This window comes from Aquarana catesbeiana, linkage group LG01 (genome assembly GCF_042186555.1).
Source record: "Aquarana catesbeiana isolate 2022-GZ linkage group LG01, ASM4218655v1, whole genome shotgun sequence".
Lineage (NCBI taxonomy): Eukaryota > Metazoa > Chordata > Amphibia > Anura > Ranidae > Aquarana > Aquarana catesbeiana.
In genome coordinates, this window is record NC_133324.1 from 855070565 (window position 1) to 855085847 (window position 15283).

A 15283-nucleotide genomic window follows, 5' to 3' on the forward strand; every position below is an offset into this window, starting at 1 on the left:
TCACCACCCAAGCCTTGTCCGACCCAATCCGGCGTATGCCTCATTGGGTCCATCTCATCTGGTAAGCCTCTTCATCTCTCGGTGGTAGTGAGCTGATTTTTATTCGAGATGTCTATATAATCCTTATTTCGTTTACAACATATTGTCTTAAGGACTACCCATCTGTAATGTCCACATGAGGACTACCTGTTCATAGCAGACACAATTGATCCTTCTCATTCCTTATTGACTGGTTTACAGTTATATGTGACATTGTTTAGCGCCACACTTTTTTGTTGTTTTGCAATCTTATACTTTGCTGGTCGTGTTGGCTGCTTCTGTGTTTCTTTTTAGGGTAGCGCAGAATTATTCTATACATCTAGTACTTGGTAAACTAGCCTACTGAAGCTCACTTGACCAGGACCCAGCCATAAGCCAAACTCTTAGCTTGCACTTGTGGCACTGTAGTTTGATGTAAAATCCCTATTCAGCTTTAAAAAAAAAAAAAAAAAACTGCCGCCAAAAATCAATCCACCATGGACCTGGCCTTGGGACTATATTATATACAGTGAGGACAAATTACCTGAAACAAAATACAGAATATCAATTCACACAAACTATCACTGATGTACTGGATTTACGTCATCTTTAAACTCTGAAAACAGCAGCCTTTCTACAACATACATTCTACAATAAGTACTAAAAGCAAGGCCAGAACACAATCACCAACCATACAACTAAAGTTAAACCGGCCATACATGACTTGAATTTTGTCTGATTCAGCAGGAATCAGCCAAATTTGAGGAGCATCTCTCCATGTTGATACCACCCGGCTCAACAAAAGTCGACTGAAATATTAAAAGAGCTGGGTGCAAAACTGTCATCCAAACAGTAACCTATCAGATTTCAGAATATAATAGCTGCCAGGAGATCCCTTTGCCCATGCTGTTGGCGTGGATGGGTGAATCGATTCGTGTTCTCTTGTTCAGCCTGGAAGCTGTTTTGGCTAGATTTACAGCATGGCAGAGGGGAGACCCCTACCAATTCATTTTCAAGGGAAATTGGTTTTCCCACTTTTTCAAATTAGAAGACCTTGTCTATTAGTACAGACATATTTTTGATCGTCAAAGGCTAGAATACCATTTACCCTGAGAAGCACACAGTTACTCAAGCATCAGCATTCAAGAAAGCGTCTACATTTGAACTACAAATTCAGCTGTATATTTGCAGTATATTTGTCCCCAGATGCGCCGTAAATTACACACACACAATTCAAAAGCTTGATGCACATGAATTGTTCTTTAATGTGATTTGTCCATTAAAGTGTTACTTAACCTACAACAGTAAAACCAGTCTGTATATGCAGTAGAGCACGCATATAATACTCACTGTGGAACCAAAGGGGTTAATCCTCTGCATCTGGTAAAAAAGGCTGTTTGAGCCTGTGCTCTCTGATCCACCCCTTCTTCCACTGTCCCCAATCCATCTCCTGATAAGACAGAGCATTTGGAGTCACTCTGCCATGCTCAGTTTGGTGTGCATTGCTAGATTTTTTTTTTCTTGGGAGAGTGCATGTGGTCAGCATAGGGCCAATCAGCACTGTCCAGAGGGTCAGGGGTCCTGCAGCCTCATAGGATAGCTAGAGGAGAGTGAAAACTCATCCTACATGCTTTAACCAGACACTGAAAAAAATCATAAGACTGCTATAAACTGCTGATGAGAAAAGATATTTAGTAGTTTATATTTACTAAAATAATTGCATTCCCATGTTCTGTGTACTGTGGGAGACCAGATATAGTGAATGCAGGGTCCTGGGTTTAGTAACACTTTAACGTATATCCTGGAAGCGTCAAAGCTTGCCTGAACCTTCCCACACCACACATTTATTTAAGGTACTTATATAGCGCCGTCAATTTACACAGCACTTTACATATATTTTATACATTCACATACAGTCCCTGCTCTCAAGGAACTTACAATCTAAAGCCCCTCACATTCTAGTGCTAATTTGGGCAGGAGCCAATTACCTACCAGCATGTCTTTGGAGTGTGGGAAGAAACCAGGCGTTAGTGTTAATCACTTAAAGCGGGATTCCGTCCCTGGGAAAAAAAAAAATGTAAAAGTCAGCAGCTACAAACACTGTAGCTGCTGACTTTAAATAAGTACTTACCTGTCCTGGGTGCCCGCGATTTCGGCCGCCCGAGGCCGACCCGTCTCTCGGGTCCCGGCACCGCCATCCTAAGTAAGGGAAACAGGCAGTGGAGCCTTGCGGCTTCACTGCCAGTTTCCTACTGCGCGAGCAGAGCAGCGATCTGTGAATGGCCCCCATGGTTTTCTGGGAACACACACAGTTCCCAGAAGGCAACGGGGCCACTTAGCTAGGAGCAGAACACGCCGCGGAATAGGAAGAGGCAGATTAGGAAGACTGCCTAGCAACAAGGGTTCAGGTAGGTTTAAAAAAATGTTTTTTTTTTCAAATGTTTTTTTTACATTTTTTTTAGGATTTTTGGTGAAATTTTTTTTTTTTTCAGGGTGGCCCTCCACTTTAACCACTGTGCCGCCCACACATACCCATGGGCCCATTACTACGATGGACTACCTCACTGACCAATAGGAATGGCTTAGAAGCAGAAGGAGGCCGGAAAGTTTCACCACAACCAAGTGTCAGAGCTTTGCCCAATTAGAAATGTTCAAAATTCTGGTAGGGATAGGACCTAAAAGCTACTGCAGGTATGTGCAGGCACTTCCTACTTTTTATTTTTAAGTGACAGTGACTTTAAATACATCAGTTATCTGACCATCATCCAGCCATTCAGAAACAGAAAGCGCAATGTTAGAGCAAAAAGGCCCCTCCTTTAACAGGAAAACCATAAAAAAAAAAAAAGAAGAGCAGAACATCCTACCAAACAACCAAAACACAAGTAACATTTGAGGCTGGAATCACAGCACATAAACCAAACAGAATTAATAATACAAGAAAGATAAAAAATAAAAAAAACTCTTTAGCCTGAAATACCTGATCCCAATCTATGTCTATCAACATTTATTAAAAAAAGAAAAAGCGAACACTTTCTTAGTAATTGTTTATGAACATGGTTCTTCTTGTTAAAGGATTTAGTTTGTTTTTTTCTCACATCTGGCTGAGTCTCGGTTTCTCCAGAAATCCTGCCCATTTGGCTCCAGACATGGGATGATATAAGAAACATCAGCATCTTGTCACAGGTCCAAGCCAGAGAATAAAGCATGACTCTGAAAGGCAGGACATGCCCACCTCTTCCTGCAGAAACAACAACTCCAGAAAGCCAAAGAACAAGAACTACTCCAGGCAAATACATAAAAACCTTCCTTTGTTCATTGACGTATTCCTGCAAGTGGTTTCATTTACTAAAGCAGCCTAACAGGAAGAAGAGAGCTCAGGATGGTTATCACCAGCGTGTTGATGTGCATTAGAAATCCAAGCAGCTGGCAACCTGTGTCACAAAGATTTGTAGATTCTGAAAAGGGTGGTGTCACTCACGTTGCTATAATACAGCATAGATTTTAGGTGCCATTAAAAGCAGATTTTTTTTTCTAAATAAACATGTCATACTTACCTGTTCTGTCCAGTGGTTCTGCACAGAGCAGCCCCGATCCTCCTCTTCTCGGGTCCCCCACCAGCACCGCTTGTTCCTGTCAAATGCTGCTTGCAATGAGGGCTCCCGAACCACTGCTCTGTGTGTCCACACACTGAGCATGACTCAGCCCCGCCCCCTCGCTCTCCTCATTGGCTCACTGGCTGTGATTGAAAGTAACAGTAAAGTAAGAAGAAAGTAAAATGGCTCCCGCTGCTGTCTTAGACAATGAGGAACAGACCCAGGAGAGCCGATGCTCTCTGGCACATCGCTGGATCAAGATGGGGCTCAGGTAAGTAGAAGAGGGAGCTGCCAGACACTTAAGGCTTTTTTACCTTCATGCGTAGCTTTGAGCCTTTACAACCACTTTAAGAATGAATGGCACGCAAACACACATTCTATGTTTTAAAGTGGAAGCCAAGCCCACTTTTTAACTTGTACCTACAGGTAAGCCTATAATAAGGCTTACCTGTAGGTAGAGGGAACATCATAAACTTGCACTGTTTAGGAGATATTCACACAGCATACAGCAGGTGACGTCACCGATGCATGCGCTCCGAAGGGACGGCATACCTGTGTCTTTCATACAGCCAGAGTCCGCATACCCGAAGGAAGCGCCAAGGCACCGGGATATCACTGCGATGGAGGGCTCTGTGTCCAGGTAAGTCATACTGTACCAGTATGCGGTGTATACTAGTACATTACTTAAACCTGCAGAGGGCACTGGCAGTTTACTGAAGCTTTAAAGCATTTCTGAAACTTGCTTAGAAATGCACATTTCTGCTAGGCTCAAATGTGAACGGGGGCCTAAAAGACCTAGACACCTAGAGCTGGACGAACTCATACAAGTTAAGAAACACTTCATTATCACCTTCTATGTGTTTGCAATATCCGTTCAGTCGTTTCTAACTCTTGGCGATTTTATAGGCCAGCCTTCTAGGCACCGTTTCAGATTTGCAGCACACGATACTTCTAATTTGATGAGCTTCAACAGTACTGAGCCATCTCAAACACTGTGCACTGAACAATGGGATATAGCACTGGATTCACCTGGCCGGAAAAAAAAGGCAACTGACAGGCGGTTCTGACCATTACCAACATCTGCTTAATATAGACATAGGAGTAAATTGAGCAAATCTGCTAAGCTCACTCCTAAGAGGTTGAGGGCAGTGTAGTGAGATTGTCCGAACACTGAGCAATGAGCCAACCACAGCCACCTACGTGTTACATTGCTTGGCCAGCTGGCAGATTATTACTTCCACAGCTCAGGTGGTGGATCCTCTTCTGCACTACGCTCAAAGCTTGGGTCACAAGGGCAATTATAATCTCTTTCTCCTGAGAACGCTCATAACTTACTGGCAGTCCCCTCATTTGAAGAACACTAAAATCAAATTGCTTCTAATGAGATGACTGACAACAGTTACATTTCTCAGTAGAAAAAATAAAATTGGAAGTGTCCATGCAGACCTAACCTAAAATCTAAGCTGTGCATGCAATGCTACAGAATAACACTTTGACGCACAAGATTAATATAAACATAAGTTAGCCCTTTTAAAAGTGCCGACTGCTTTAGGCCCCTTTCACACTGTCAGGCCGTTCAGGTCCCCCTGTCAGTTTTGTCGGCGGACCTGAACAGGCGCTTCATATTAGTCTATGGAGCGACGGATGTCAGCGGTGACATGTCTGCTGACATCCAACCCGGTCCGATCCGCTAAAGTCAGATGGATAGCCCTACGTTCAAATCTGTCCCTGGCGGATCGGATGAGATCTGACGAAAACGGACATGCTAAAATAAAAATTAAGTACAGCGCTACGTTTAGAAAGAAAGTGAAAAGCAGCCAACACACCTATAGACTCAAGGCAGAAAAAAAACAAAAGAAACAAAAAAGTGTGGTGCTATATATCACATCCACAGCCGTGTGTATTACAATAAAGACATATAAAAATGGTGAATACTACCAAAAAATGTATGACCATAAAATGGATAGTGTCAAATAATTAATCAGTGTTGATCACATATAAAGTAAATACACAATAATACTTAATCATCAGATGTGCCAGTGATGAGTAGAAACCCATGCTGGTTCCATGAGCCAGACACCAAAAATAAAAAACATGAAACTTTAAAAGTCCATAAAAAAATGTGTAGAAAAATAGTGAAGAAAACATCAACAGAGTTCAAAGGGGGTGATGCATGGCCAGATGGTATTCACAGAATTTTAGTCGCACCAAATGTGCATAGATTGTACATCAGTGCCGGGGCCAACACCAGGAGTAGAGGAGGCTTACCGGAAAAAATTGACCTGAAATGACGTACGCCAGACAAGTCAAAAAAGTATAATAACCACTGGTTCTGGGAAATGCGTCTTGTCAGATGTCATCAACAGATGGTGGAAAGAAAAAGGGGGGGTCCGCACGGCTTCCTCTCCCATAGGTAATCCAGCATAAGCCAAACGTGTAGTTTCATATGCCATGCAAGGAGCAAACAAAACTCACATAGCGTAATAATGTTTTAAAACACTAGTTTATTAAAATAATAAAGAAACAGACTCACATTTTGGAAGAACGAAACAGAGCTCAAATATCAAATAGCGGCAATCGTGGTTTATATGTGATCAACACTGATTAATTATTTGACACTATCCATTTTATGGTCATACATTTTTTGGTAGTATTCACCATTTTTATATGTCTTTATTGTAATACACACGGCTGTGGATGTGATATATAGCGCCACACTTTTGTTTCTTTTGAAAACGGACATGCTGTCCGTTTTCATCCGATCTCTCCATAGTAACCAGCGGTGCTCAACAAGTCCCTCCACGCTCAGTAAGCAGAGAGGGACCTGTCATCCGTCGGCTCAGCGGAGATCAACGGAGAAATCTCCCGCTGAGCTGGCGAACAGAGGTGGACTCCGTGGCAGCAGATTCGTCTCATGGGAATGAGGGCTAAGACTTGCAGTGAGTTCATTTAAATGACCCGTGCATTGCAGATCATTGCTGACCCACTTACCTGCTTTTATTTCATATGAAGAAAGAAAGATCAAGAGACAAAGTTTTGCCTTTTTCTTTTACATGTAGAGCAGGAACGTGGGAAAGTCAGTTACAGGTGTGACCTGTAATCGCACAGGTCTGCAGTACCCAACGGTGCCGCCTGTATGTCCCTAACCTGACGGCTGCAATACTAGTCTGTCTGGCCCCTAAAATCTGCATCACTTTAGTTGACAAAAACAGGCTGGGTGCACAAAAGTCTTTTTTAACCTATAAACTATGTATTGGGGGCTGAATGAAAAATTGAACAGATTCCTCCATCCACACTAAAAAGCGTAGCCAGATAAAACTCCTGCTATGGCACCACTTGTCGGAAAATCCAAGTGCATGCATCTAGGGTGGAATTGATTTAAATCACAATTTAAATAATGATTTAAATCACTAGTAAAAAGGCTTGATTTAAACCATAATTTTTAAAGAGAAACTGTTCATCTCTGTCCCGCAGCAGCTCCTCCTCTCACTTTAATGGGACGGCTGGTGATGTGGCAGTGACACAAGGTGAGGGACGTGGCGGCAGCAGGTCAGAGGTCAGCAGGTGAGGTCAGATCCATCATGCGCTGCCATGATGGATCTGAAATGACAGGTGCTCTTTAAATGTAAGGACTTATTCTTGCTGGTAGTTAGAATCTTTAATATTTGCAAACAAAATGAAGGTTTCCTATTTAGAATAATAAAGCTGTCAGGTAAAAAAAACAGCGATATCAGAACCGATTCAATCATATAGTTTGCAGTGTACATAGATTTGCAAAACAATGGGATAAAGGAAAATTCCTGAACTTCGTTTTATCTCATGGTTACTGTAAAATTAAGAGAATGCCTTACCTGTAGGTAAAATTAATATCTCCTAAACCTGTACAGTTTAGGAGATATTCATTTGCATGCAGCCGCTGACATGTCAGCGGCGCATGTGCTCTGAATGCTCGGCTGAAGGTCCGGCAGACGCTGCCAGACCTTGCCAGGAAGAAGACTCCCACACACATGCGCGGGAGTGACGTCATCACGGCTCTGGTCACTCACAGCGCCGAAGCCGCAAACCCGGAAGAAACGCTGAGGGCAAAATGTCAACTCCCTTGGTGTGGACCAGGCTGTGATACAGGGGCTTTGATCTAAGGTAAGTATTTCATAATGAGCTAGTATGCAGTGCATACTAGCTCATTATGCCTTTGCCTTAGAGTTTTTATTTTTTTTAGATGTGCGGGCATACAACCGCTTTAAGGGTTACTCGCTACCAGTTACCCCACCTAACCCCTACCATGCCCCGCCCCTAAACACGCCCTCAGAAATCTCATGAAATGACACTTAAATGTTTTGTGCAGAATTAAATTACAAAAACAACAACTTTATTAGCGCACATCAGCGCAGCCTCACCAGTGCAGGCCGGATCAGAGAGTGGGGATTGCCCGCTGTAACAGCTTTCATTTGAATTGCCCGGTGTTCCCGGAGCTCACCATCACACAGTCCGCCTCCTGGCACAGCACCTTTGATAACGTCACATGTTCTGGCATTGGACCAGTGTTCTGACTATCAAAGGCGCCGAGCCAGGAAGTGGGACTGTGTGACGTGAGCTCCGGGAACACCGGGCAATTCAAATAAAAGCTGTTACAGCAGGCAATCCCCTCTCTGATCCGGCCGGCTCGCCTCTTTCACTCCTCTGTTCCCCTGGCTGTGAGAACGGCTCCCATTTAACCGCGCCTGCCAGTGGTGCCGCCCCTCCAAAGCAGCCCCACACTCGCCAGCAATCATTTTCCACTCGCTTTCGAGGGCTGAGACCAAGGACGCAGCAATGTTGGAGCCAAGGCTATTGTATAGTTCCACTTTATTATTTTTTAATCCTTATGCCGCTATCATTAGTAACTAAATAGGTTATATTAACAGATTTTTTTTTTTTTAACCATTACCGCTTCCTGGTTTCAGGCCTACCCCCAAAACATCTTCATACATCCCAGGAGTCTTCATGGACATTTTTTTTTTTTTTTTTATTTCATCTGGAAGAGAGGAAGATGGGTTTTCTCATCTAAGCACACCCATTTTTCAAAATGATTTCTCAACAGAATACAACAGATGTGGATGGGTGGGTGAGTTTGCTTTGAATAATAAAAATCAATTAAAAGGCGTTTTTCAGTTTGCAGTGCTCAGATAAAGTTTAGTTCCACTTTCAAGTTGTATAAAGTGCTGAAGCTCAGTGCGTACAAGAAAAAAGTCATAGTGAAAGATGGCAAAGCCCTTATGTATCAAACAAAAATAAGAAAAGATAAACCTAAAGCAGGGATAATCCCCAATCAGAAAGCTCCATTTTCTGGACCCCATGATCTGGAGGAAAGCAACAAACCTTGTACTTTCATAGTTAGCAATGGCAGTTCTATATTACAATCTTCTCAGGTTCCCTTTAAAAATAAAGAAAAAACTGCAAACATTACACAGCTGTTGGCGTTTCCGGTTGACCTGAGATATTGTGTGTTGACCTGTGTGGTTGGGTTCACCATGGAATCTCCAATATAAAGCAAATGATCCATGTCAAATATAGAGAAGAGATTACATTTCTAAAGATCTATCCTGACAGTGGTATAATCAAGAGTATTCAGAAAAATACACATTTGTGGGCAAAATAATAAATTAACATCAAAATAAAAAAAATTGTTTATGATAGAGCTGTCGGCACTCACAGAGTTAAATGAAAATACTCAGCACTTTCACTGTGAAACATAATCATTTGCTTAAGTTGCTCCGCCAGTCGCTTCCTCATTCCACCAGGAGGATGCTGACAATTACAAGCGAGAATTACACAGATGACAAAGGGGTTTGCCTGACAAGAAGGAATCCTGTTCACAGAGCGAGCAGGAGAATACCAAGCATCACTACAGTGTTCCTGCAGGCACCAAGCAACCAAACCCATCAGCTCTCCCGTCCTATCACAGGTAGCCACCTCTGTGAAAAGCAGAGGAATGTCATAAATCCTGCCTTGTATACAATCTCCTATTCAGCGTGTGCTCTACTTCTCCCCTGGCTTCCTCAATACCGCAATGCTGCTTATTTTCTCTTTGCGGTCTTTCTAGGCAGGAGAGGGGTAGTCCCCTACAGACCGGATTCTTCCAACATGCAAAGATGTAAACACGATGCATTCTATAATCGCCAATCACAAAAGAAGGAAACGCGGTAAAAAAAAAAAATGTAAAAATTCTTGCAGGTGGCTGGCAACATTTGCAGCATTCAGAGGCATCTAGTATAGTATGAGCAAATATTGACCCAACACATTCGTTTTTTTCAAAACCTTACATAACGTGTGAAAACAGCAGCAAGCCCTTCACATCCACTTCTCTTTTAACATCAGCAGAATACCATCAAATCGTAGATTGTTTCATCGTCCTAAATGGGAGAGGAGTGGGACACTAAAATATGATATCTACAGGAGATTCCATTACAACAACCCAAACATAGAGACCAACTGTCAGCCACTAGTAAAAATAAGGGAGGACAGGCCATGTTTTTTTGGTTGCATACAGAGGGTGGGGATAAAAATTATATCTTCACAGGTTTTCTTTTACATATTGATAGCAGCTAGCCCAGACTGTGGAAGATGCTGTAAAAAACAAAGTATTTCTTCTGTACAAGACACCAACATTGGGGAAGTAATACAGAGAGAGAACACCACTGAGAGAAAAAGCACCTTTACATACATAAAAATGTCTGCCAACCACAAGGATTAGTTATGCAGAGAAGTGATCAGACATGAACATATACAGTCCCCCGGCCACCAATCTACTAGTCACTTACAAAGCAGGGATAGACACAATGTAATGTACCGGGGGGGGGGGGGGGGCTTATACAAAAAGTCATCAATGATTTGAAATTGCAGGACAAGAGACCTTAATTGATTAGAAGATCATCTATTATCAGCATAGGAATGTCTGACTACTAAAAAATGTTCCTAGGATTCTAACACAGAGGATCCATACTTCACAGGTTATACAAGTGTTCAAGGGGAGCAGGGGGAGGAAAGTTCTTTTAATAGTTGTATCCATAACCAAGGTTTATCCATCATTTCAAAGCAACAGTATAACAAGTGTTTTGATTTGGCAGTTTTTCATTGGCTGAGACCGAGAGACAGCTCAGAGGTGAACGCTACACACCTCCTACCATGCCACACACAAAGGGTCACCCAATATGACTGCACTGTAAAGGAGATGGTCAGCCTAAGGTTTGAGGTTAGGCCAGCCATACACAGCTGGAGAAATCAATAGATTCCTCAATCCACACTAACAGCGTGGATGGAGAATCTTCATTGTATTCAAGAACATTTATACTAAAAATCATAACACTACACTCAACAACTCGACAAATGTGGTTTAAAAATAATTTTAAAATTCTGCTTTTAACATTCAATTTTGGAAAGAATGGACTTTACCAAACGAAAACCACACACTGCTGGAAATTCATTTGCAAAAAAAACATCCTTCCTGCACCTTCGCATCTTCTCACTACTGTGGTCAAAAACGAACATCGATTTGACCTGACTAAGGCCCCTTTCACACTGATGGACCAATTGGATCCCCCTGTCATTTTTTCAGGTGGACCCGAACGGACCATCCATAGCTCTTTGTGGAGAAGAAAATGTCAGCGGACACATGTCTGCTGAGACCCTCCGACATCCACTCCGGGCCACCAAAAAGACAGATGGGGAGTCTAGCAGATTGGATGAGTCAGATGGAAATCCACAGGCGGTCTGTTCCCATCCGACAACCCCATAGAGAAGAGCAGGCTGCATAGCGCAGAGGATGTGGATCTGTCATCCGCCTGATAAGCAGGGATCAGCGAACAGATTACCCGCTGAGCAGGCGGATCCACTTGACGGAGTCCACTCTGCCTGAAAGGGACCTAACAATCAGAAAATTGAACAAACATGAACATGAAAATTTTTGAACAAGGTTCTATTGGAGTATGGCCAGCTTTCATTTTACATCAACTTTCTGTTGGGGCCGGGTGGTGTTTGCAAGGCCACCTATGTGACGCATTTCAGCAGGAATTGGCTAAGACTGAGCAGCTGTCCAAGGCCCAGGGGATCATTGACAAAATAGAAGCTCGTCATCATCTCTAGTCTATGACGACTTTCCATGTATTATTGACAATCAGCCAACTACTACTAAAGGGCCCTCAGAAATACTAAACATTAGTCAGATATTAGGCTACAATCAGTGGGACAAAAGTCTATTGATAGTAGCTCTAGGGTCATCAATTCCAATCCCAACCACAGCACTACTTGCTTGGCGGTTGCATTTTCTCCCTGTGCAGGTTTCCTCCCACACTTTGAAGACCTGCCGGTAGGTTATTTGGCTCCTGTCTAAACTGGCCCTAGTATGTGTATGTATAAATGTGAGTTAGATCTTAGATTGTAAGTTCCTTGAGGGCAGGGACTGATGTGAATGTACAGCATATATGTAAAGTGCTGCATAAATTGACAGCACTATACAAGTATCAATAATAAATATTTATAAAAATTCTGAATCCAAAGATCTTTGGTCATCCGATTTGTCAGGCTCCAATCTTGTAGCAGCACCTGAGGGACCCAAATCCCTGGGTGGTAGAACAAGCAAAATTGTGTGCACTTGACATTCCCCAAGTGGCTTGTGAGGCTGTCCATTAATACTGGAGGTCAACAGGAACATTTAAGAGGCCCCTGGCATTAGGACTCACCAGAGAACCCAGGATTTGGGACACAGGTGCTTTGTTGGGCTCATATCTGTTCCAGGTTCAAAGCAGTGACTGAGGCACTTCCATGTGGCCAAAGATCTCTAAATCCAAAAAGGATCAGAGGACACCCCAACCTGACAAGGGGTTTCCCTCATCTACAGTGTCAAAGCCCTGGCTGCTGATCAGACACAGACCTTCCAAAATGTTTGCTTTATGGTTTAGTCAGGAAGCATTACAACCAACTGACCAGACTTGCACCATACACTCAACTACTACGCCCAACAATAGATGAAAAGGTAGCTTTTAACCTGACCATACACTATACAAGCTGCTTTACATCTACATCAAAGGTGGTAAACCGTCTTGATATAAAGGGCCTTAAATGCAGCCCTTGACATCACCAAAGGGCCACACATAACATTCATACATGTGTCAAGAGGGGGTCAGAAATGATGGTCACGAGACACAAGGAGATGGTCGGAGACCGCGGTCGCGACACAAGGAGATGGTCGGAGACCGCGGTCGCGACACAAGGAGATGGTCGGAGACCGCGGTCGCGACACAAGGAGATGGTCGGAGACCGCGGTCGCGACACAAGGAGATGGTCGGAGACCGCGGTCGCGACACAAGGAGATGGTCGGAGACCGCGGTCGCGACACAAGGAGATGGTCGGAGACCGCGGTCGCGACACAAGGAGATGGTCGGAGACCGCGGTCGCGACACAAGGAGATGGTCGGAGACCGCGGTCGCGACACAAGGAGATGGTCGGAGACCGCGGTCGCGACACAAGGAGATGGTCGGAGACCGCGGTCGCGACACAAGGAGATGGTCGGAGACCGCGGTCGCGACACAAGGAGATAGTCGGAGACCGCGGTCGCGACACAAGGAGATAGTCGGAGACCGCGGTCGCGATACAAGGAGATAGTCGGAGACCGCGGTCGCGATACAAGGAGATAGTCGGAGACCGCGGTCGCGATACAAGGAGATAGTCGGAGACCGCGGTCGCGATACAAGGAGATAGTCGGAGACCGCGGTCACGATACAAGGAGATAGTCGGAGACCGCGGTCACGATACAAGGAGATAGTCGGAGACCGCGGTCGCGATACAAGGAGATAGTCGGAGACTTGGCTCATCATACAGGAGACGGTAATAAAGAATAGGATTGGGGCCCCGCTCCAGGGGCCAGTCATGAGGACATTACAGGAGACAGCTGGGGATGATTGCCCCCACAATAGGACATGAATGGTCGGTACAGCAGGGCACAGTCACCTATTCTCTTCCCTCACTGACCTCAGTAAAGGGGTCCCTGAGGGCCACACAAGATGTAAGAAAGGGCCGCCTGTGGCCCCCGGGCCGCCCTAATGCAGTGATGGTGGTCCTCCCGGCTCGGAGGATAACAGAGATCCCCTCCTCCATCCTCTCCGTCTTACCTGCCAGCAGATCCGGGGAATCCCGCCTCCTCCGGGGACCCTCCGCCTGACACACCGTACACGCTGAGGCCGGGGGAAGCAGCAGCAGGGCAGCGAGAAGCAGCGCCAGGAACACACCGGGGCACTGCCTCCAACCCCCGGCCACCGTCCTCCGCTCCTCTCCGTCCCTCCTGGCCACCACATCCCGGCCGTTCATGTCTGCCCGAGGTGCCGGGGCTCGGCTCATCACATGTCGGGGTTCCGGTAGGGGGGCTGAGGGGGGGGGGGTCTCCTCCTGTATACACAGCGCGCGCTTCGACACTCTCCACACACACCGGCCGCCGCCGCGCGCACAGCCGGCTTTCCTCCCCGCGCACGCGCACACGTCAGCAGGCGGTGACCCACTGCAGCAAGGGGGCGGAGCCAGGGCGGACACCCCGAGCCATCTGATTGAAGGGAGTGGGAGGGGCTGAGGCGGCTCTATGGGCTCGGTCGGATTACAGGTGGGCGGAATGAACAGGGGGGAAGGGGGCGGGGATAAGGTATGTAGTAATATGTGTAGGTGTGTGGAGGAATGGAGGGGTGTGTCACTGGGATGATGTCACAGGGTAGGATGAAGTCATAGATCAGGATGAAACTGATTGTCATGCTATTCCCTGTGTGATCAGCGATGACTATAGGAGACACTTATCCTATCTGAGGCTCTGTTATAGATTAGGGTTGCCACCTCATCCTTTTAAAATGAGTAGAATTACCACCTTAATCAGCCACAGAATCAGTGTAATTAATATGTGTTCGGTTTTAAAGGGATGAAGTGGCAACGCTACTATAGATAGAAATGTCACATATTATAACTGACCAATCCTAAAGCTGCGTTCCCTCTTCCGCAAAGTGACGCGTCACTCTTTTTACGAATATTTTGACACGTCTGCTGAGCATAGAGCTGCGCATACGCGTCAATGGGCGGCCCTACGAGCAACAAACGCATCAAAGTAGCTTGTGTACCTTTGTTTTGGCAGTGAGACAGGTACTGTGTGCGATGACAGTTTTTTATGCGTTTCAAATGTTTCAACTTCTACCTGCATTCAGGGTGCCATTAAGAAATAATGGCGCTGCAAAGTGCAATGCGCATTTTGCTGGGGTTTTTCTTGTATTTCTGCCTGCGTTCCCAGAAAGCTCAGGTGTGAATGCACACTAGGATGTGGTGACTGCTTTAGTTTTCTTTTTTATCCCCTTTATGTACCACCCTCTAGTGTTCAGGCAAATTTAAGTTTATGACTCATGGTAAGTTTTGCGAGTCAGAAATTGGGTCAGGGTTACAGCAGGTCAGGCTGGATGGCTCCCCCCTATATCTAGTAGCTGGGAAAACTTCTAGAAGTTAGTGGGCGGAGGCCAGGAGGTTCTGATCTGCATATTTAAGGGAACTTGGCCAATCCCCAGGAAGAAGGGCCTGAGTGGCTAGGTCAGCCCTTAACTACATCCCGCCCCGCCTTTAGCAGAATGACGGGCAGCGGTGGTTCCATTATCCTGACTGGGTGTCATATGAGG

At 45.0% G+C, this 15283-nt stretch overlaps 1 protein-coding gene across 1 annotated transcript in view; it reads right to left on the minus strand.

Moving 5' to 3' along the window:
- Positions 1 to 14143, minus strand: part of STIM2 (stromal interaction molecule 2) — a 162846-nt gene extending 148703 nt beyond the window's left edge. Inside the window, exon 1 of the mRNA XM_073609071.1 lies at positions 13757 to 14143. Within this exon, the coding sequence (XP_073465172.1) occupies positions 13757 to 13982 (226 nt within the window). The 5' untranslated portion in view covers positions 13983 to 14143. The remainder of the gene's footprint in view (positions 1 to 13756) is intronic.
- Positions 14144 to 15283: the final 1140 nt, after the last annotated feature.